The sequence below is a fragment of the Biomphalaria glabrata genome, chromosome 12 (genome assembly GCF_947242115.1).
Source record: "Biomphalaria glabrata chromosome 12, xgBioGlab47.1, whole genome shotgun sequence".
Lineage (NCBI taxonomy): Eukaryota > Metazoa > Mollusca > Gastropoda > Planorbidae > Biomphalaria > Biomphalaria glabrata.
Window position 1 is genome coordinate 34,865,046 of NC_074722.1, and position 23,363 is coordinate 34,888,408.

The following is a 23,363-nucleotide window of genomic DNA, read 5'->3' on the forward strand; positions in this document are numbered from 1 at the left end:
GATGGCAGGGTTCAAACCAGGGACCACCAAAAAACAGTCCAGACCGCATACAAATGACCAGGCAGCCATCCAATATGGTGGCTAAGTATGTCCCAGAAAAAAAGTCAATTCATGAAAAATGTTAAAATTTAACTTTTATCATTTTGAAATTTTAAGTCAAATACATTTTTTGAAATACGTTTCTTGAAATACCTTATACCTGCAGGGACATTTTTATCTGACAGTATTATAATTATTCAATGTCTGTCAACTTTTCATTTGTTTTCCTCAAATACCTCTCCCTCCCCCTTTCAGCTTCAAGTTTCAAACTTTCTACTTACAGCAATTGTTATAATAGTTTTATGCTGCTGGGAGGCACTGTGTAAAATGGACTGGATCTTGCTGTCAGTTTCCTGGTCAATGGAGGCTGTGGCTTCGTCCATGATGATGATCTTGGCATCTCTCAGAAATGCCCGAGCCATGCATATTAACTGCAAGATGAGCAGATGGGTGCTTCTTATTCAAGAAATAATCTAATTTTACTTGTCTAACAATTATTATGACCTACATGCATCCACAACTATACCTAGTGGTTCATGTAAAAATAATGAAACCGAACTAAAACACTAGTTATATCGGTCTATGATGAATGTTACAGAGGTGGATAAATGATCTTATATTGACAGAATTGAAAAGATAATTGTGGTAGCAATAGGATATGAGATAGAATTTTTATAAAAAACCTATGTTTCTTTCAAGAATATTTTTTGTTTGTGTAAGTTACTATTTTTTGTACCCCCCAAGGGTTTAATGATTCAATAAATGTAAAAAATCACTCACTTCTTGTCATATGATAGAGAGAAAAACTCACCTGCCGCTGGCCCACACTTAGATTATCTCCCCCTTCAGTAACTTGGGCATCTGTTTAAAAATAAAAATCCACTTTTATTTTTTGAGTTTACCTGATGTTCTAATCTCATAGATCAATCAAAGAAACACAACAAGCATAATCAAACACACAAAAAAAAAACAAGAGACTCTAGTCATTGCCCCAATAGCCTAAGTACTAACCTAACTGTTCTGGCAGGGCAGTCACAGCTTCTTTCATCTGGACAGTTTCCAATACTGACCACAACTTTTCATCAGACTTGACATTATTGGGGTCAAGGTTAAATCTGCAAAACATAGAGAGAGATAGTGGTGGAAAGTTATTCTCAATAAACCAAACCAGGGAAGTCAACATTAGCTTGGTCAGAGTGAGACACTGACCTGCAACGTCACAACCTGTGGGCAGTTTAGACCAATACCTTGTGGCCGTGTTGTACAGACAGACAGGTGGCAACGAGCTACTGTTCTAAATTGCCCACAGGTTGTGACGTTGCAGGTCAGTGTTGAGGCCCTATATAACAAATGGTCTTGGTCAGAGTAATAATAACACACAAAGTATGTGTGTTAGTTTTGAGTGACAAGCAGTGTTATTGTGTATGGACAAACTAGTTAACCTTTATTCTTAACTTTTAAAACTGCTAATAAAGTGTGTTGTGTCGGCCAGTGAACAGTAGAGTGCTGAATGAGACAGCATGTACTAATGAAGATTGAATGTCTAGATTAATCAAGTTAATTGTTGATAGTCATTAAGTCTTTTCTTGGTGAGTGCTACATTTGTAATACACATGATACCATGATATTTAACATACACAAGAAATCAATCATCTCAAAATGTATCAAAACAAGCCGTTTCTTAAATGTGTTTGCAAAATGTATTCATGAATCATTTTTATATCATCTTACTCTCGATTCCCAGGCTACTTCAAGCAAGTTTCAATAAACTTAAATGAGACACAGATAGTCTACATGTATGCATTTGGCATTACTAATTGAAAAGTTTTATATCAGAAACATTTGCTATTTAGCACAGCACTATTCATGCTCTGGTCATTCAGTCTTTCTAAGTGATTATCCACCTATCCAAACATCCATAAAGCTTTTATTATTTATAAAAATGCATAAAAATTTTACAATCACAACAAAAATATGCATTCGATTTTAGACATTAATCCCATTTATCTATTGATTGTCATAACAAGCTCAAGCAAGTTTCACTAAACTTAATAGAAGTCTACAAGAGACGTTTCATATTCAAATGATAAGTTCCAACCTGATAGTTCCTGTAAAAAGTACTGGATCCTGAGGAATGATGGCCAGCCTAGCCCGCAGTGTGGCAAGGTCAACTCTCTTAATGTCCAAGGAGTCTATCAAGATAGTGCCTTCGATAATCTCCAGCATTCGAAAAAGAGCAAGAATGGTGGAGGACTTCCCACTTCCTGTCCTGCCACAAATACCAATCTGGCAAAAAACAACAACTTGTTCACTCAATAACAAATCAATCCATTAGGAGAAAACCAAATAGTTGGAAAAATTAATTTTCTTTTAAATGTAGAAAAAAAAGTAAGAACATTTGAGAGAGAGTAAGGGTTAGACAACTTTAGAGTTTGGGCAGATGTGCACTTGAGATTCTTATACAAAATATTTATGTAAAATATGAAAACCACTATATTGAACTATTTCAAAACAACTTCTTCCAGAATGAAATAATCCCCTACCTTCTGTCCCCCCTCTATTACAAATGAAGCTTTATGTAGTACAGGGTCTTGGTCCAGAGCATAGCTCAAGGTGACGTCAATGAATTCTACCCTGCCAACACTGGGCCAGGACTCAGGAACTGAGACGGCAGCTTGACAAGGAGATAAAAAACAACAGCATGCTGACAAGCTTACAAAATAGTTTCAGCTCACTTTAGCTGCAGTAGGTAAATTAAATATACATGTGAAAATATTAACTTTGAACTGTCTATACACAAAATTGGTCTACTGTATCTAAAATAAAATAAATCACTTAAACTATCTTAATTGAAGTAACTTTTTTTTTAGTGTTGACTAATTATATGTGATGTGATGATGAACGGTCCCAATAGTTCTCATCACGCTGAACACAATTACTAAGATACTAAGGACAAAAGTTGGCCTACCTTCGGCTGTGACTAACTTTTCCACTTCCATGTCAGTGTATTCCAAGACTCTCTCGACTGCATTCATGCTCATCTCCACCTCAGTTGAAATACGTACAATCCAATTCAACTGTCCTGAGACCTGGTTCAAAATGTATGCATATTTGTATGGTTTTGACAAAATTGTATTATTGACTAAATATATATGTCAAACACCAAAATACCTAGCCAGGCCTGGGCAAGCTCCACCACTGACAGGCCTGATCATGGCTCTTCATTTACTCTCAGTCTCTGCTGGCTTTTTTTGGGACTAGTAACCACTTTTCCCATTTCTATTTTTTGGACTGTTGCCAGAGCATGATGGGAAGTCACTGTAGGTGATGTTAGCCCTTCCTTGGTCTGCTACAGTGTTTCCACTCACACCAAAATGACTTGTTACCCGCTTGCATTGTTACCAAGGTGCAATAGCATTAGCGTATATTATGATGACAGTGTCAATATTGAAAGTTGATAGTGGATATTAGATCAGATTGTCTCATAAATGTTGGAGATATTTTTTATTTGGGGGGAGTGGGGGGGGGGCACATCGGCACAATTTAGGCCATGTCGCGCCCATAAAAATGTTGAAGATGGAGGCTAGGTACATTCAAGGAAACACATCTAACAGCTAGTCAAACTGGGGAACATGTAAGCTTACCATAAGTGCATATGTGATGCACAATCCTATAAATGCTGGATTAGACATTCCATGTAGCCCAGAACTCAAGCTGGCCACAGTAGAGATAAAGACCATCAGACAGCTCATGTAATCCTAAAGGATCAAACAGTTGGAACAGAAGTCATTTAATCAATTACCTATACTGATTTCAACTTAAAGGACAGAAGTGTTTTCACCCATTTCCCACTATCCTAGACTAAAGGCAACCCTAAAAACTCTTTCAACAATGGGATGGGTGGCTGAGTGGCTAGCTAACTGAGGGAGTTCAAATCCAGCTAGGAAATTTTGAATTGAGAATTTTGAATTTTGAGTCATGTCTGCTAAGCTTTGTCTGTCTGCAGAGTTGAGTCTGCTGAGTGTCTACAGGCAGAACTTATACCTTTTTTTCCTTATACCCGCTTCCACCACATGTCCAAAAAAGAGATAGGACCAAAGTGCTCTGAGCACATTTTAGAAGCATGGAAGAGGCGCAATACTATAAACATTAATACACAAACTATTACATGAGAGAGTAAAGAGATTCTTGTGTTGACAAGGTGGGCTGCTTTCTTTGAAAACTAGAGATCTCTTCATGTTGCTAACTTTAAACTCTTCCCATTAATGAATAACAAGAAACAATTCATTAGATTTTGAATGCTTTAACTCTTTCCCTCCATAATTATTTTTCTTGTTCCAATAGTATTATTCATTTTTCTCATTTGCTTTTCACTGTCCTGTTATGATTAAACTTCAATAACTTTTTTTGTTTGTTTTCAGAAATGTTATATTGGGTATTGAATTATAGGAGAATGCATACCCTTTTTACAACACAAATTAAAGTTTATAAATAAAAAAAAAAAATAATAATTTAGTTTGATGGGAGTCATATCAATGTTGGCATCGTCAATTAGGAAACAAAGAGTTAAGTAAAAAAAAAATGGTATTAAGATAATAGTTACAAGTTTATTTATCCACAAGAAAACTAGAAATTCCATTTACCAGACGTATCCCGAGCCACCGGTTGGCTGTATGGATGAACAGAAATGGGGTGACGTTCACATCTATAGATTTGAATGCTCTTCTTTTAAAGTCAGTCTGTACCCTTAAACATGAACAAAAATTATTCTATATCATATGGCATCAATCTAATAATGTTAAAAAAAATATTCATCTTTGTACCAATTAATTGATAAGTTTTTAGTCTAGCGTTTGTAGTGTTTTTGAAGTGTGAAATCAGGTTAGTCTGACCACTGGCCAATAGGACTAGATGCTTCTTCTGACCAAATCCAAAAGTATCAACACAAATCATATTATACAATTGAATCATGTTAATCCGATCACATTAGGACCCAATCGTTACAGTCTTAGTAACGGCTGGCCCAATTAACCCGACTCTACTGTATCTTTATTCATTAGTGAACCACTTACCCAAATGCTCTTATGACTGCCAGACCATTGAGAGTCTCAGAGAAATGAGAGAATATTGGAGATTTTGTAATGCTATCTAACCTCTGCAGTTCTCTGGAGATAATTTCAAGTTGTGAGACATAGATTTACTCAAATTCAATTCTTGTTATATAATAATTATTATGATAATTATAACAGTAGCATAAAACATAAGAATCAAATGTTTTTGACTAACCTTGCAGTTGATCGGAAAAAACGTTGCAAGCAGTAGTACAAAATGAAAAAGGGCACAGCAGCAAAAAGGAAGTAAGGGGACGTCACTGCATTGACAATAATGGCAGACATGGTGAAAAATGTACAGCGTAGTAGATTCTCTATGTGACCTCCCAGACGCTTTTGAGAATTAAAAAAATGTATTATGATTGTTGCTGTCTGATTTGTACTTAAGTAAATGGATTTATGTTTTTTGATTAGAGTATTATTGGGTGAATGTTTTATGAAACAATCATTGTTGACAACATTTTTAAGCTGTATATGTATTGTTGTTGTAGTGTATCTTTTATTTCCCATTCCCTTCTGGTTGAACTGTAATTCTGTTTTTTCTTACTGAACAAAAAAATGGCTGACTTAAGTAAGTGTTGCTTTAAAGACTACTGATCTAGAAGGGAGGAGAGATGTACATTTCTTTATAACAATGTTTGTAAAATGTTTAGGGTGTTTCTTCAGAATGGAAGATAATCTACATCCTAGCCAAAACCTCCCAGATGGCAGTGGGCAGGATATGAACTCGGGACTAATAAGATGACCCAATGACAGCTAGTTCAGCGCACATACCGCTTGACCAGGTTGCCATTCTTTATGCATGCAAGTCTAGCATCATCGAAAGGGAAAAAATCATTTATATAATTGATCTTCAGTTAAAGGCCTTAATCATTAACATATCAGCTTTAATTTTAAAATTTTGAAAAAAAAATAAATTTTGTTTTGTCCCTCTTGGCAAAGTTTTTCTCGCTCAAAATCTAAGCTAGTAAGTCAAATTCCTTTAGTGACATTGGGACACCTACAACAGCTAACCCCCTTCCGTATTCTAGCTTATTAGAATTTAACATTTCATATTAAGATTAAAAAAAAAATGAGTTTTACTTGGTCAATGGCCACCACATCTCCTGAGAATCTGTTGATAATCCTTCCACTTGGATTAGTGTCAAAGAACCTATATCCATCATAGATATACAAAGTCATTATGATAATATTACAAAATGAGTCAAAAGCTTTGAAAATGGTTACGTAAATATAACTTAATAAAGAAAATGAAAATAGTATTTAGTTTATAAGTTCAGAGTTGAACAGCAGCAGAAGTAGTAATGAATAAAAAAAACTAAAGAAAAAAAATCTCCCTACTTATAAATACAAAATACAACGCCCAACAAAGGATAAAAGAAGAAATATGACACAACAACAAAACATAGTAAATAAGAAAAGTTGGAATAATAAGAGATGAAACAATTTGATTTTTTTGTATGCTACCAACTTCAAGAAATAAAACAGCACGTTTATAAATGAATCATTTTAAAAAATGTTATAAAAAAAAGGAAAACACTTCTAAATATTTTGTATCTATAATCTTTAAAAAAATAAACTATTAAGACCTTGACCCTCATGTTTTCTAGTTCATCAGAGCAGTAGGGAAGACATTTTCATTGTTCTTAAAACCAGCCATCGATGTAAAAAGGCAGGCACTTGACTGGAATCTGCAAGGAATGAGGACAGTGGGCAGACCCAAGCAAACCCGGAAGTGGTCAGTCTTCAGCGACGCTGAGGGTACTGGAAGGACATGGGAGCAGATGGAGAAAGATGCTCAGAACCGAGTTTGGTGGAGAGGTGTGGTTGTGGCCCCATGCTCCACTGGTAGTTTACAGGCTTAGGATTACGTCAAGTAAACCTTATGAGGATAAGATTTGGATCACTATTGTTACGTGCGCAGCATAGTGTGAATGTGGAATGGTGGGAAGGCGTGTTGAAAGAGGGAGGCAGGGAGAGACGGATCTAAATAATGGCGTCATGTAAACAAAGTTGTAATTGACATGCTATTGTTTCTTAATCAAGATTAAAGTCTTCATAACCTATTCTAGATGAGTCTGTTGGTGTATAATTAATAGTCTCATCTGTTCATAACAATTGTATTTGATGGAACGTATTCACCCATTTGAGAATAATTCAAGAACAGTAACTAAACAAGGTTTGGACTGACTTAACCCAATAGCTCCTATTTCCGGTTAAGAAAAACACTTCCCCGGCCCTAAGCAAAGAGGGATAACTCTGTATTTTAAAAAAATTCTAAAAAATATTTATTTTGTAAAAATAATCAAATTTAAGATCTAATACATATAAACAAACAAACAACTTTAAAAAATAAAACAATATGTCTAGTTTCAAATAATATATACACGTTTACTACCATTAGAATATAAAAAAGCTACAAAAATACCCATTTTCCCACATGGGGGCTTATACACTGGGCCTATTCATTTGAAAAATTATTTAAGCAATAAAAATCTTCCCGATTTTATTAAAAATAGAATCGGTAATCTCCAAAATGATTTGTAATCACGCTTGCAACGAGACTAGAAGAAATTTTCTTTTTAAAATGTTTAAATCAAGTATATTGAATAGGGAATTTCAGAAACATTCTACAACGGTTTAGGACAAAAACGGGAAAACGTTTCCGACAGCAGAAGGAGCTAATGGGTTAAACAAAATATGGACTGACCTGATTGGGAAGTGCATGGCAGTGACCAACATGTTGGTAAAGAGATTCTTAGATGCCACGTAGCCTGTCTGATAAATGATAAGACATCCAACCAAAGTGGCAAGCACAGAGCCGACAGACAGGTAGATAAAGGTCATGAGGTAGGGCGTGTTGTCAAACTGTGGACACAAAAAAAACCACAATCTATATCTATGTATAGAAGAAAATATAGGATGTGATAAAGTGACAGCAGTATGGAAACAAATATTTCTATTTAATTTTACATTATAAATCAAAATCTAAGTTTGAACAAAGTTGCCTAGCAAGAGATTTAAATTGCTCCATTCTATAATAGACTATAATGTATGATAGCCCATAACAGACCTTGCCATCTTTTTATCTTATAAAATACAGACATTACTTCAAATAAGAAGATGATGTCCCCAGGTCAATCTAGTCATGCATGTTAATCAATGATTTAAACTCTGCCAAGTCACTGGTTTTCCCGGCTGACACAGGCAACCCATTCCATCTATGGGGACATATGATGTAAAGGTAATCTGCTTTTAAGGGCTGACTGTTAAAGAGTGTATTATGTGCCCCATGAACAACAGCCTTTACATTCCCAAACTAATGATAGATTAGATTTGGGTGGATTAAGAGACAACCTAAAAATTCTGAAAAATCAGACAAATATTCAAGCTGTTTTAGACCAAAACTATTTCATTTATCCAAACATTAATATAGATTATGTAATTAAACATTATAATGCTATACTGAATTGCAACATAAAACGAATACCCTTTTAATCCTGATAACTTTATAATCCTAAGTAAAGTTAATATAGTAGTTTTAATGACATCATGATAAAATTATGATGGTACAACTAGGATCGTTATGTCTGTCGGAACATATTCACTCAAATGTCCTCATAGATAATAAAGATTATTCTTTGAGACTTTTTCCAGAGCAGTACCTCCACATCCACAGTGTTGTTTCTAGCATGAGCTGTTGCGTTCCGTGCATAAAAATTGGAATCGCTGGACCACACAGAGAGCCAAAAGTTGGAAGCTACTATCAAAGAATGATAGATCAGCTGAAAAAGAAAAAGCAAAGCGCAATCATGAGCCGGCAATTTAGTTGTTTTTTAAACTTACTTTTGACATCGCAAAGAGATTTCCTTTTAAAAGGAAGTTAAGAGTTCTCCTTTCAGAACTTGCAATTGATGGAGGCAGAAGATGTAAAGCTCATTGGTTTCTATGACCAACTGCTAACAAGGGTGTCATGAGGCCAGCACAACAACCAACTGCCTTTACTTCCCCAATGCTAGGTACGCTTAAGTGGGGCATCCTAAAAATCCTTAAGTTTATCAGGATTTGACCTCAGTGACCAAGCACTTTACCTCTCAGCCACAAAGCCCTTATTTCCTTAAGCAAGGATCAAATATTAGTACAAGAACAAAATATAATGATGCATGTGGAGAATAGAACAAGTTCTGGACTTGTCCATTGTGTATTTTAAAAGATCAAAGTTACTAATGTCACATTACGAAATGAATGAGTGAGCTGAGAATGTAAATACAGATGCTCAATGCAATTGTTTGAGAGAAAAAAAAACAAAATTAAAAATATTTATTAACTTGAGATATCAACAAATAAAAAATTGCGTTTTGAAAGGTTTGTTTTTTTTTATTTTTAAAAATAAATACCTAAACATTTTTTTAAAGCAATATTCAAAATTTTTTTTAATCTGGAAAATGAAAAATTGCGTTTTTGAAAGTTTTATATTTTTTTTTATTTTTAAAAATAAATACCTAAACATTTTTTTAAAGCAATATTCACAATTTTTTTTAATCTGGAAAATGAAAAATTGCGTTTTTGAAAGTTTTTTATTTTTTTTTATTTTTTAAAATAAATACCTAAACATTTTTTTTAAAGCAATATTCACAATTTCTTTTATCTGGAAAATGAAAACTGTTTTCCCAAGTTACCTAGTCTCACTAATACTCTTTGAGAGTATGGCTACCAGCAGTAAAATAAGTAATTAAACAGTGAAGATAAGTCATTTACTTGTAGGAGAAGTGACAATATGCACAGGGTCACAGAGCACGAACGTAAATATCTCAAGTAGACCCACATATTCACTGCACCAGTTTCTCGAAACTCCTGCTTGATTAGTTTCCCTTTTTCTTCAGATTGGTCTGGTGGAAAAAAAATGTAAAAGAAAATAAATATTTTAGTCTACAGATATAGAATGTCATTTACTAACCCTAAGTGAAACAATATGCAAGTGGTCATCTGTTTCTGTGGCCTACAGTCAACGAAGGTGTCATGTAGCCAGCACAACGACCAACCGCCTTTACTTTTCCCCAACTAATGTCAGGTACCCATTAGAGCTGGGTGGACTCAGAGGTGCCCAAAGATCCCGAAATTAAAAATGCCAATCTTTACCAGGATTTGAACCTGGGACCCCCCTGGTTCGGAAGCCAAGCGCTTTACCACTCATCCACCGCACCTCCACAATAAATTGGTTTTTAATTCAGGCTCTATGGATATCAAACACTAGTTAAAATTAATGTCCTACCAACATAATAGCAACTTTAATAAGTAAAAAATGAAACTGGTACATTTTTACCACTAGGTCTTTACCATGAGTTACAAGTAGAAGCAAACATTGGTTATTTTGGAACAGTGTTGATTCATTCAATCTATTAGTGAGTTCAAACAGATCTACCTGTAGCACCTTTCACTTGTGCCGCACCTTCATCCACTTCGTCATCATGGGGACTAAGATCTCCTGCATCTTCATTACTAGCTTCAGTCATCACAGACATGGCCGACATTTTGCGTGTGACGGGAAATCCCGCAGTCATGCCTGGCACACTGAGCTGCGACTGAAATTAGCAGTACAAAATCAGGAGTCAGTATGAAGCCAGACACTTCAAATGAACAACTCTTAGTCTCCACATTCAAAGTTATGATTACAATAAACGAAACAAAAACTAAAATAGCTACTTTGGTTAAAAAACATATAAATATAATAGAAAAACAAGGTTAAAAATATGCCACATAGAAAATTGAAATAAACACAGAAATTAAATATCCATATAGTTTAATAATTAGAAATATGTCTGCAATAAAAAGCAATACAGGAAGTAATAGCAACCAGTAGAAATATTAGATGTTAAAAAAAAAGCTTAAAAAAAAAAGATAAAAACTCAAATCTGTAAAAACAAAATGTGTACAAGAACATAAAACACTAAGGTATAGTGGGCTAATAGTCATCAAAAATGCAAACCAAATGCTGAGTTTAAAAAAAAAATTAAACAATTTTTTTAAAAACATGGAAAAAATTTCAAGAAGGGCAAAGCACAATTGATCACTAGCTAGTTGTTGATGAGAAATGAATTCCAAGCATGATCTAGAATAAAATCAACCACAATAGACTCAAATGTAAATATTAGCTTTGATTTTTGTGAACTCCAACTGAGAAGAGTTACTGTTTTATTTTTCTAGAGTGAATTCATGACCCTGTTTCAGATCTAATATATTAATTGACTAGAAACTACAGACCATTATTGTTGTTAGTTTCTCTTCATATATATATATATGACAAAACATAATTAATCCACAACCTGAATTAATAATAGAATTGAATAATAGAATTAGATTAGCATAGTAGTAGACAAGTTTAATCCCTGTTATAAAAATCAATGCAGTACTTTTTATACTAGTGACTGTATTACTACAAAATTTATTTAGTATGTGTCAAAATCAACAAGCAAAATGATAGAATTCTAAAAAAAATTACAAAAGAGACACTTTAAGCCTAAATAAAATTGAATTCATGCGGAGCTCAGTATAGTGAAGTCAGAGTCTTCTAACATCTGTGGTGGCCACATGGGACCCATGCTTATAATGCTTTCAGTCACACACCAGACCTAGGAGAGTTTATCAACAAATAAAGATACAAAACTCAAGCCAAACAATGTGCCAGTCATTATGCAGCTTTTGTTGAGGCTGACTAAACTTCAAACTCTTGTGGTGTGCTGCATGCCACAAGTTTGGTCTATGCATTAGTCAAGACAAAACAAAAATTACTGGTGGAAATGAGACTCAAGACTTGACACTTCAGGGGTTTTTCACGCTCAAGTTGTGAATAAGATGACTGGGTTTTAAAAATTAAAGTCTAAAAAAAGATCAAAGGACCAGGATGTGCACATTGTTCTAAGCAGAAGTTGATGCAATAGTTGCTTTGTTCAATGTTGCGTGCATCTTGTGAGTACCATACAATATAGAAAAAAACAATTTCTGATGCACTGTCCTGTTGCATCCATAGATATTTAACCACATTTTGGGCGAGTTGAAAGTATTTCTAAAAGTTCCTTAATGGGGTGCTCATGGTGACTTCATCACTAGGGGTAGCAAATACAAAGAAACACTTCATTGTTGGTGATTCTTTTCTTCCTTTAGTCAGATTTTTTTATTAGACCTGAAGGCTCCATTCCAGTGTGTCATAGAAACATAGCTTGACAACATTCTCATCTATTCCCCATTATAACAGACACTACACTATTGATCCATTGTAGGTCACTCAATATTTGGTGATAAAATGAAAATAAGGCATTATCAGATTATCTTCAATCAATTACAAGGGACCCATAAACTTCTAATGTACTATAACAATTGACATTTTCTTTTGTTTCTTCATAGCATAGAATCAAACAGTATTCCTTTCAGACTTTGCAATCTATGGGGGTAGATGATGTAAAGTTCAACTATTTTTACATCCGAAGATAAGGCATTATCAGATTATCTTCAATCAATTACAAGGGACCCATAAACTTCTAATGTACTATAACAATTGACATTTTCTTTTGTTTCTTCATAGCATAGAATCAAACGGTATTCCTTTCAGACTTTGCAATCTATGGGGGTAGATGATGTAAAGTTCAACTATTTTTACATCCGAAGATTAACAAGGGTGTCATGTGGCCAGCACAACAACCAACCAAATTAACTTCTCCAAGGTAGAGAAAGGCGTCCTAAAAATCTTGAATCAAATCCCAGTCCTCACCAGGATTTGAACTAAGAACCCTTAGTTTAGAAGCTTAGCACTTTACAACTCTGCCACCACACCCCATCATAAACAGTAATAGTTAAGAGCGAAAACTACATGCCAATATCACAAGTATCACATTTAAATAATTGACATTCCAATTCATTATTGAAACAATCTAATTACAAAAAACTTGAATACAATATCGTTTAGAAAAAAAACTTCTGGAAGACAAAGTGACACTCATATGCTTTGCATTCACCAAGTGAAATAGTGCTAACACACAAACACGTCCAATGTGTTCACAACACAGGCCTGGGATGGATGAAAAGAGAAAACATGAGGAAAAAGAAAAAGTTGTCTTTCTTTTAGTCATACTTACTTGACGTCTAAGGAACTATGGGATGAGAAGGGCACAACTTTGTTACACCACAAGAAATCAAAAGAGTTCAGAGAGTGTCGACAAAATATCAAGAGGAAGGAGAACCAAACTAATGTGGGACATGTTGCGGAGAAACCTTCGCTGATATAAAAATAGCTCTGAATCCCAGTTATTACCATAAAGAAAACACGGGTTAGAAGTTGTTGTTTTTTTAGACAAACTCAAATTAAATACATTCCAACTAAACAAAGAATCAAAAAAATATAATTGTTAAAAACTTTGATATTTGATTTAATTTTAAAATTTACAGCAGAAAAATATGTTTTGAACTGGTGCTTTTATCCCATATAAAAATAAGATTTGCAATGAATTTACTTGATGCTTGAAAAAAAAAATTTTTTTTAATTGTATTTTTTTCTTTCATTTGGATTAAAATATCAAGATTTACTCTGCTTTTTTTCTTACCTAAGCTGTAGTCATCTTTTAATCTATTATAAATAAAAAAAAATTTAAATAACATGCGTCCACTATAACCAAAAAACTATCCTAGCTTATCCCAATAATTTTTTTAAATTAATTTTATTGGTGGCCCTAAAAAACAGTCTGTCTACGAGAGACAAAAATCTTCACTCAAGAGACAATTATCGACTGAATGGTTATACTTCCTTGGTATTAATAATCACTGACAAAACAACATTGATTGGGTCAGTGTTGACGCTATTGCAAGTGTTAATAGAAAGCCACATGAAGTTGTATTCAAAGTTTTTATTTCTTTTTTATTACAAATGTATTTAAGTTAGCACTAAGAAAAGCATGCAGGGAGATAATTGCTGCTTTCACTTTTGCCAAAAGTGAAACGGCAAAACCATAGTTCTAAATGAGATCTGATCAGCAAAAAGAAAGTTGTTAATTTATTGTATTCGCTGTTTTTAGTTAATGTAGTTTTAAATTTCCAAAGTTCAGGATGACATTAATTAATTCTTTATACACCTTAGATATTCATGGCATGTTTTCATAAATTGAATTAAAGAAAAATAACTCTAGCTTCTCATTTCATTACAATGCAAGGAATGAAAATAATTTCCGCAAAATACTAAATGTACAAAAAATATTTTAATTAGACCTTTCTCTAGAGTGAACCACATTACTGCTTTTAAATGCCATTGTTAACTTCCTTGAAGAAACTTAAAGCAACATCTAAGTAATGGTGGTTGTTCCCCCCATACAAGAAGCAGGCAACTTACACAAGCGCACCAACACCAGTGAGTACACAGTAAAAACTGACCACCATGAGTGAGAGAAATAAAAGAAAATAAAAAAAAAAAACTAACCTGGGAGGAAGAAGGACGAGGCATTGTATCATGACTAACCTGACTACCACCGCTATGTTTTCTCTCCAGGTGGAGGTAATCCCCGCCTTCAAACTTTTGGCTGAATAAAAAAAGCAAAAAAAATTGTTTTGAAAGGCTTCCTTAAATTTAATTCATTATTATTGTCAAATTATTCTGTTTGATTCTCATGAATGATTCAAAATTACCACACTGAGTGTCAAAATATGCACTTCACTTTTTGTATTATTATTTTTAGTACCGGTACTAGCAAATCTTTCAGGGTCCTCTTATTGCACACTCAGTGTGCTCTGGTCACGCTAATGCATCACAGATGTGGCAGTAGGGGCTATCTGATAAAAGGTTTTCATGCTGCTGCAGCAACAAGGCCCTACGCAAACACAACTTAGTTCAAGTCAAATAAAAATTCTTAGTCAACATCAGGATTCCAGCCCTAGCCCAGTCCAGTCAGATAGCTCAATAACAAAACAAACACTATTACATAAAATGGTTGAATCTTATATATTTTGGAGAGCTCTCACAAAGGACACACATTAGAGGCCCAAACAAAAGCCCTTGCTGAAGACAGGTGCAGAAGACAAAAAGAAAACTTAAATTGACCCCCCCCCCCCCCCCCAAGTGGACAACAGCTATGCTATGTCTGTATCAGATCTGACTCAATATGCAGGTCGCTAGTTGGTTTGCATAGTCATATGAAGCACTGCACTCATCCATTATTATTACTTTTATTTTATTACATATTAGTTTTGTTATTATTATTAAAAAATTTTTATATAAAATATTTTTTTTTAAGTTGTATATTTGTGCAAAGTAACAAGTAAATTGATTTTTAAAGAAAACTGCACAGCCAAATAGCTAAAAATCCCCTTCTCTAACAACACTTAAGCAGTTTAATCTGTCATAATCTGTCATGGAAAACATTTAAATTTCCCATCTCAACATACTTATATCTACCCACTTTATTTCCGCTGCCTTGGCGTCTTTAATGGCTTTCCTCCAGACTTCATAAAGGTCAGGGTCAAACTTCTTCACTTCGCCCACTTTCCCTTGATAATGAATATGACCGTTGGACATGACAATGACCTGGTAAAAAACAACATTTAATTAGCATTCTTTTCTAGGCTATAAATGTATTTTTTTTAAATAAATCAACACAGCTATCAGATTCAATGGACTGCAGTGTTAAATGATGCTCCACCTATTTTTATGCAGTTTTTGTCACAGATATTTGACAATTGAATTACCAAGTAAACAGCTGAAATAATTGAAAGTGCAGAATTGAATGGATTTCTTGTACTTTACTTGAGACCCATGCAAAATATATTTTCAATAATCCTATCAGTGGCATGATAGATCTTCTCCCTTTGCAACTTATCTGACTAAAGAGGCCTATCTTAGATGTACATCCACAGTCACAGGTTGTAACTACCAGATGGTGCAGCATTATCTTCCTACTTGTGGTGTGTACACCATCCCTGACCATTCCTCCATGTGGATCTATCGTGTGCATCATGTTTAGGTCAATTCTTAAGAGCTTCATGTCATGCTTGCATACATCAGTATATCTGGGATGTGGAAGACTGCAGCCTATTATTAGATCACCATTCAATATTCTTTGTCGAAGTCAACTCTGTGGCATTCTGTGAACATGTCCATTTCAACCAAGGCGTCTACCTTTCTATATCTTACCACTTTATTTAAAGCATTGGAGATGATGGATATTTTTTTTACTGCCAAGAGTAAGTGGACCATGTTTCACTAATGTAAAGCAGAAAGCTCAACACTGTGGTATACTAGACTATTTCATCTAATTACGTCAGTCACATTTCATACATACTCATATTTCATGCATACAGAATGAAAGTGTAAGCCAACAAAAGACTGGTAAACTATCTGACTTCTGCTGAACTGTGAGCTCTTTTGCAGACTGTGCCAAGAAAACAAAGTGTGCTGTTCTCTTCAGTTGTTCAGCACTGCCGTACAGGGTGTTGGTTATGTTGGGCTGTATTGGTAGTAGAGTCTGCCTAAGGTGGATTAGGAAGGGGCATTCAAAGATGATATGGTTTACGGTTTCATAAGGGTGGGCGCAGTGTCTGCAAAGGGGGAGTTGAGTGGAATTTATTTTCTGAAGGTCATTAGAATAAATGTTAGCCTAACCAGATAATAAGAATAGAACAAACACAGATAGGCTAGGATACAAGCCCATGGATTTTAATGCCTAATGAATGACTTTTATCCATAAGTTTCACACTAACCTACCTGGTGGACATTGGTCAAGTACTGTATGTGATGAGTAACTCTCAGACTAAAGTTAGCCTAACCAGATAATAAGAATAGAACAAACACAGGCCAGGATTCAAGCCCATGGATTTTAATGCCTAATGAATGACTTTTATCCACAAGTATCACACTAAATTACCTGGTGGGCATAGGTCAAGTACTGTATGTGATGAGTAACCATGACAACCGTCTTGTTCCTCTTAACGAGCCTCTTCAGTACAGCCTCCTCCATGACATGCCTGCCCACATAACTGTCCAGGGCAGAGAACGGGTCATCCTGGACAAGGCAAACAGCAAGCACATTTTAATTAAAACTACAAAATATTTTAATTGAAGAAGTAGCCAATCAGAAGTGACTCAAAGACATAACTTACTAGAAATATTGCGTCTGCCTCGGCATACAAAGCTCTGGCTATAGTTACTCTCTGTTTTTGGCCTCCACTTAAATTGACACCCTAAAAGTACAAAGTAGACATAAACATTTTTTCCAATAATAATAATTATTATTAATAATAAAAATAATTAAAAAATTATAATTATTATCTTTATTATCCATGACATAATTTGTTTTACAATAGTGCATTCAAAAAAAGCAATACAAGATTAGAGCTAATAAGATATATTTCTTAGTATTCTTTATTACGTGTGTTCACTTGTTAACCCTTAATAGAACAGTATTATTATAATTTATAAAAAAAAAATAATGATGATCTAATTATTTTTTCTGCAAACTTCAAACTATGAGATTAAAAGCATTTTTAATGCTATAAGTCTTGGATAATCATCACCTAACAAAAAATGCATTGATTGCATTAGGAATTTTTTAAAATTATTTTTCCCTATTAAATTAATATCAGGGCACACCAAAATGGTCAAAGCAAATAAAAAATGTTAGGTTGACCTTTTCGCCAATTTCAGTGTTATCTGCTGCAGGCAGCTGGTCAATATCAGAACTTAATGCACAGGATGAAATGACTTTCTTGTATCTGAAATTTATAAAAAAGTCAAAACTTTCACAGCTGGAGTACTAGTCACAGCATTGTTTGAGAATCACTGTGACATTCACTTAGAACATTTAGTGTTTTTCTAATGACATTGAACAACAAGATAATGATATGTGCTTTGTATTTTTCTACTTACTTTCTCCATACAAATGGCTTGCCAAAAGTTATGTTCTCTTTGAGGGATGCATTCAGCAACCAAGGTCTCTGTGAGACATATGCTATACTGATATTCCTGTGAAGGAAAATTAATAATTAGTAACACTGAAAACTCATTGATAAACAGGTTTTATCTCAAACTGTTATTGATAAGATAGTAAATCAATTTCTTTTTGGCTTAAAAGTGACTAAGATTTTAAGTCTGGCGAACTTATTATCTCTCACATATGTGGCAAAGGCACCTAAAGGCTTCGGGACGGCAACCCACCAAGGAGAACTCAGACCTCTGCAGCCTTGCAACTATACCTAAACATTGGAAAGGCTTTGGGAGTCAATCCTAAGGAAAAGTCAGGAGCCAGTGACCCTTAAGCAGCTTGAAACACACATTGGTATGTCCTGACAAAACCTGTGACACTGCTGATCCCTAACTGTATGAGGTACCTTTGGACATATCATCTGCGTAAAGTGCGGGGAACTGCTGTGTGTGCAACATCAATCTTTTTTAATTAATTTCAAAACAAAATTAAAAGAAGAAAAAAAATACCAACCTTGGCTTAAACATAGTTCCAGATATTTGAGCCATTTCCCCCAGAAAAGCAGAAAGTAATGAAGATTTACCAGAGCCAACTGGTCCTACAATCATTGTCAGTTTACCTGAAATTACAGAACTAAAGTTAATAAACAAACACATAAAAAGAAATAAAACAGAACTGTATGCAAACCTTTTGTCAACACAACAGCACAAAACATAGAAAAGAATACACACAAAAAAATCCCATTAGATAAAACAATATTCATCAATATTAATCAAAGTTCTCACCTGTTGGTATTTTGACAGTTATATCTTTCAAGGAAACTTCTTGTTTCTTCAAATCCCATGAGAAGTTCCCACCTTGTACCTCCACAGTGTTAAACAGGTCCATGATGGAACCATCTTCAATAGCGTTTTCGTCATCTTCAACAGAACGCTGACTGTGATGTCTTCTCCGTTTATAATCACCTAAAGGTAACAAATGAGCAATTTGTCAATAAAACTATAAATATCTAAGATCTGATTAAATCTACAGAATAAGGAAATCAATTATGATAAATGTATCTAATATATTTTGCAAATGTTCTTTTAATATTAAGAGAAAGCCAATAGTTCTGCTGAATCATTCAAAGTTCATCACTCATTTCTTAGATTCTCTGTGTCATGCTTGACTACAAATCAAAGCCAGTAAATGGCTTGGGTTGGTAAGAATACAAAGTAAACATAACATTCTGGATGTCCAGAGAAACTTTGAGTCAAGACTTTGATTGTTGTGTGAACAATTATGCTGGCCAGCAGAAAAAAAATATTCCACTGAATATTAGGAGGAATAGTGAAGAATGATTTTAATATCTAGAAAGTTCTTGATAGGAAACTAGACAAGGCAAGGTATAAGGAGTTGATAGTTTATTTTCTCATTGCTGGAGGTTCATTGTAATTCAATGTTACTATTAATTGTGTCCTCCTGTCAGTCAAGAGACCTTGTTGAGATATTTATAGGATTAATACATATTTAATTTTATTTTAATGTAATTTATCTCATCAGAGAATGTATTTGCTTGAGTTTTGAAAAAATTAAACTTTAATCAATTTAATTTGACACTGTGTGACTTTAGTGTATCATTTGAAATAACTTGCAAGTACGTGGGTTAGTTTTAGAAACAATAAATACATGACTAATAGAAATGTTTCAACTCTCAAATGAGACTACCAATCTTTGTTTAAATTTATTTAGGCTTTGAAGAGAAACTCCCTTTAGGAAAAAATCATGCATCAAAGTAATCATAAGAGAAATAAAAATAACTAAAAATAATAATCATCTGGGATGCAATAACTTTACCCGTAATTTCCGAAACAGCCAGGGCTGGGGCACTTGACTTCCTAATGAGTGCAGGATTCGGCTTAACATCAAGCAGTTCTGAGCTGGTAGCATTGCGGCTCAGATTGGTCCTCTTCGGCTCCAGAAAACTGGCCTTCATGCTTCCTCCACTGCTGCTCAAGGGTACACCAGTGTGAGCCGTCAGCTTCTGGTCCCCGCGTCCATCGTTGGCAGTATGGCTGGGTGTGTTCACCTTAACACTAGCACTGGAATTCAGGCTGATTCGACTTGAGCGATGGTCTTTATCTAGTGGCAGGAGTTCAAAAGTGCCATGATGTGACTGGCTTTTCCCATCAACCGAGAGTACGGAATCCAGTTTTTCTATCTTCGAAGAAAGAACAAAAAATTCTAATCAGTTATAATGAAGTTATTGAAAAATGTAAAATAGTAACACAATACAAATCATGAATTAAATTTTTTGCCTACAATATAAATATTGTGTTTGAATATGACTTTTGTCTTCCTGCCGTGCCTGGTATTTTAAACCTGATAAAACACTCTAAAAAAAATATTTTAAATTACTGGAAGAATTTTCAAATAAGGGAAATAGGAATGTTAAATACAGCAATGGCATGAATATTTTTTATCTTTTGCTCTCTATTGTGTAATAGAGAAAAAACCTAGCTTTGAATTGCCAAAAGGTGTCAAACTAAAACAATGTATATAACTTTGTTCTCAATGTTGTTTCTTGAAACTTATATTTTTATGACCACTTTATAAATATTTATCTTTATATAAACTGCTAATACAGTTTCGTCAGACATAATATCTGAGTCACTTGAAAGCCAAAAAGAAATTGATTAAATATCTTAACAATAACAGTTTAAGATAGAACCTGTTATTGTCAATTTTCCTTCACAGGAATATCAGTATTGCTTGTCTCACAGAGACCTTGGTTGCTCAATGCATCCGAGAACATAAGATAAAATATACTTCCTTAGTTGAAACATTTTTGTTTCTATTCCATGCATGTTTTTTTACATTACAATTACAGGAAGAGGTTTGTATCACACACCTATAAAATGTAACCTCAATAATGAAACAAAAATATTCTTACTGTTGCATGTCCTGAGGGCGCAGATGAGTCCAAGCCAACGCTGCAGGACTTTGAAAAACTAGGCAGTGAAGACTGGGGCTTGGTGACCTCACTGGCTGTGAGATACGGCAGCAGTCTACGAGCACTTACTAGGGCATTGGCTACTGAAGCAGACAGAAGTGACATTATCTGAAAAATTAAAGTTTCTAATCTACAAGAATGGTCACTTCCAAATGAAAAAAAATGGAACAATTCAAACATCTTTCTTTTTAAATTAAATTTAATGTTTCAAGTATAGAATTCATTGAGATAATGACAGTTATGAATTATCATTGAAATTATAAATACAATTTTAAAATAAATAGTATCATTATAGACATCATTATCATCTTCATCACCAAAATCCATTTGAGAAAAGGCGTGAGAGGTTTAAATCAACCCTGGATAAAAACACACTGATTGTGTATAATGTACACTTAGTCAATAAAAGTCCAGAGTATATAGTTTCCCAGCCTGTTGAATAGGAATTATGCAAAACTGTAAGTATAAACAACATGAGACAGGGTTTCCTCTTCTTTCTTGCAGTGGAGGCTTAGTGAGTCAAAATAGTGTCAGAAATGTGTAACAAATTTAGTCATAATAATCTTGCAATCAAAATAGAAGGGATCACTATTGAAAGCAACAAAATTCTAAAACCAGGTAGACCTAATGTTACTCTTTTACCGCATGTTCAAATCTGAAAGTGCAAGATTTTTACAAGACACACTACCACAAGGAATGTACTGTCTGAAGAAGCAATAAAAACCAACACATTGATGATGTAATGGACAAAGTGCATAGGGTGTGGTAGTGAATGGGATGTGGCTTTGAATAGGATGTGGTGTTGAATGGGATGTGGCTTTGAATAGGATGTGGCATTGAAAGGGATGTGGCTTTGAAAAGGATGTGGCTTTTAATAGGATGTCGTAGTTAATAGGATGTGGCATTGAATGGGATGAGGTGCTGAGTAGGATATGGTTTTAAATGTTGAATGAGATGTGGCACTAAACGGGATGTAAATGGGATGAGGTGCTGAGTAGGATATGGTTTTAAATGTTGAATGAGATGTGGCACTAAACGGGATGTAAATGGGATGAGGTGCAGAGTAGGATATGGTTTTAAATGTTGAATGAGATGTGGCACTAAACGGGATGTAAATGGGATGAGGTGCTGAGTAGGATATGGTTTTAAATGTTGAATGGGATGTGGCACTAAATGGGATGAGGTGCTGATTGGGATAGTGGTTTAAAATGTTGAATGGGATGTATTGTTAAATGGCATGTAGCTTTGAATGAGTAGACCTATTAAATGGGTGTGGCTTTGAATGGGATGAGATGGTGAATTTTTTCAAGACAATTCATTAGGACTTTTGCTGGAAGTGGTTTATACATTCAATTTATTTTTTAATGCAAATTATAAGAAAAATGGAAAAACCTACTTGTAATGGTCCTTGCAGAAGATTAAATAAAGCTAATACTGCCATTGTTTTCCCTGCTGTTAGAGGTTTCTCTTCCAATACTGGATACAACACAAATGTCTACAATGAAAAGTTTAACATCATTCAGTTCTTACAATAAGAGAATGTCCATGACAACCACAATAAAGAAATAGCTTAACATAAATATATAGATAAGTGTAAATGTTATTACCAGAAGTGTTCCTATAACAGGTGCACAAATACCAACAAATCCTATAGAAAGACATTCAAAATAAATTTTAAACAATAATCAACAATAATAATAATAATACTAATAAGGCTTGTCTTCAAGTCCGAAGATTAATGAGGAATGCAGTATTTCCTGTGGCTACACAGCCCCAGCTATGACCAACATATTTTGCCACATCCAGGATATATCAATAGCTAACAGTGTACATAACAAAGAGTTTGAGTTTTTGGCACATCTGCACACTTTAGGCCATGTCGTGCCCTAACAAAAGAGTAAATCAGATTTGTAAGTCTAAAGTTTCTATTTCCCTTTTGACAAATATTTTCCAAAATATGGGGAAAAATGTAAAGTATTTAAAGTTATATTTTTTGCAAATAGCTATTGCATAACTTTTAGGTGTTAGTCAAAATAAAATGATGTCCTTATGTAATCAGACTGCAACTGAAAATAGTTTTCCAAACATGATTGTTTCAATTTCAATTGATGGTACATGAACAAGTGTCAGAAGAGGACACCTCACATAGCCTGTTGCCGCACCTTCATGGAGGACTCCAGGGGAGTGGACAGTGGGAAGAGGATATGGACATTACTGGAGACTTGATTTCTACGGAGACAGGTTGCCAGCCAATGCACCAAACAACAT

The 23,363-nt window shown here is 34.5% G+C and overlaps 1 protein-coding gene across 4 annotated transcripts in view; it reads right to left on the reverse strand.

Moving 5' to 3' along the window:
• The window catches only part of LOC106075114 (ATP-binding cassette sub-family C member 9-like), a 36,568-nt gene that overhangs the window by 4,874 nt on the left and 8,331 nt on the right, over positions 1-23,363 (reverse strand). For 2 of the 4 annotated variants that reach the window (XM_056006321.1, XM_056006322.1), the window contains exons 10-37: positions 22,703-22,743; positions 22,492-22,590; positions 21,036-21,203; positions 19,940-20,303; positions 18,889-19,068; positions 18,617-18,722; positions 18,049-18,144; positions 17,810-17,894; positions 17,283-17,363; positions 17,048-17,185; positions 15,587-15,711; positions 14,611-14,710; positions 13,280-13,294; positions 10,573-10,732; positions 9,909-10,039; positions 8,816-8,935; positions 7,861-8,018; positions 6,234-6,303; positions 5,326-5,483; positions 5,112-5,204; positions 4,683-4,785; positions 3,684-3,797; positions 3,008-3,128; positions 2,583-2,713; positions 2,138-2,325; positions 1,051-1,154; positions 851-900; positions 321-470 (exon numbers count right to left, since the gene is read on the reverse strand). In XM_056006321.1, the coding sequence (XP_055862296.1) occupies positions 321-470; positions 851-900; positions 1,051-1,154; positions 2,138-2,325; positions 2,583-2,713; positions 3,008-3,128; positions 3,684-3,797; positions 4,683-4,785; positions 5,112-5,204; positions 5,326-5,483; positions 6,234-6,303; positions 7,861-8,018; positions 8,816-8,935; positions 9,909-10,039; positions 10,573-10,732; positions 13,280-13,294; positions 14,611-14,710; positions 15,587-15,711; positions 17,048-17,185; positions 17,283-17,363; positions 17,810-17,894; positions 18,049-18,144; positions 18,617-18,722; positions 18,889-19,068; positions 19,940-20,303; positions 21,036-21,203; positions 22,492-22,590; positions 22,703-22,743 (3,449 nt within the window). The remainder of the gene's footprint in view (positions 1-320; positions 471-850; positions 901-1,050; positions 1,155-2,137; positions 2,326-2,582; positions 2,714-3,007; positions 3,129-3,683; positions 3,798-4,682; positions 4,786-5,111; positions 5,205-5,325; positions 5,484-6,233; positions 6,304-7,860; positions 8,019-8,815; positions 8,936-9,908; positions 10,040-10,572; positions 10,733-13,279; positions 13,295-14,610; positions 14,711-15,586; positions 15,712-17,047; positions 17,186-17,282; positions 17,364-17,809; positions 17,895-18,048; positions 18,145-18,616; positions 18,723-18,888; positions 19,069-19,939; positions 20,304-21,035; positions 21,204-22,491; positions 22,591-22,702; positions 22,744-23,363) is intronic. The other 2 variants (XM_056006324.1, XM_056006323.1) reach the window with 2 other exon arrangements.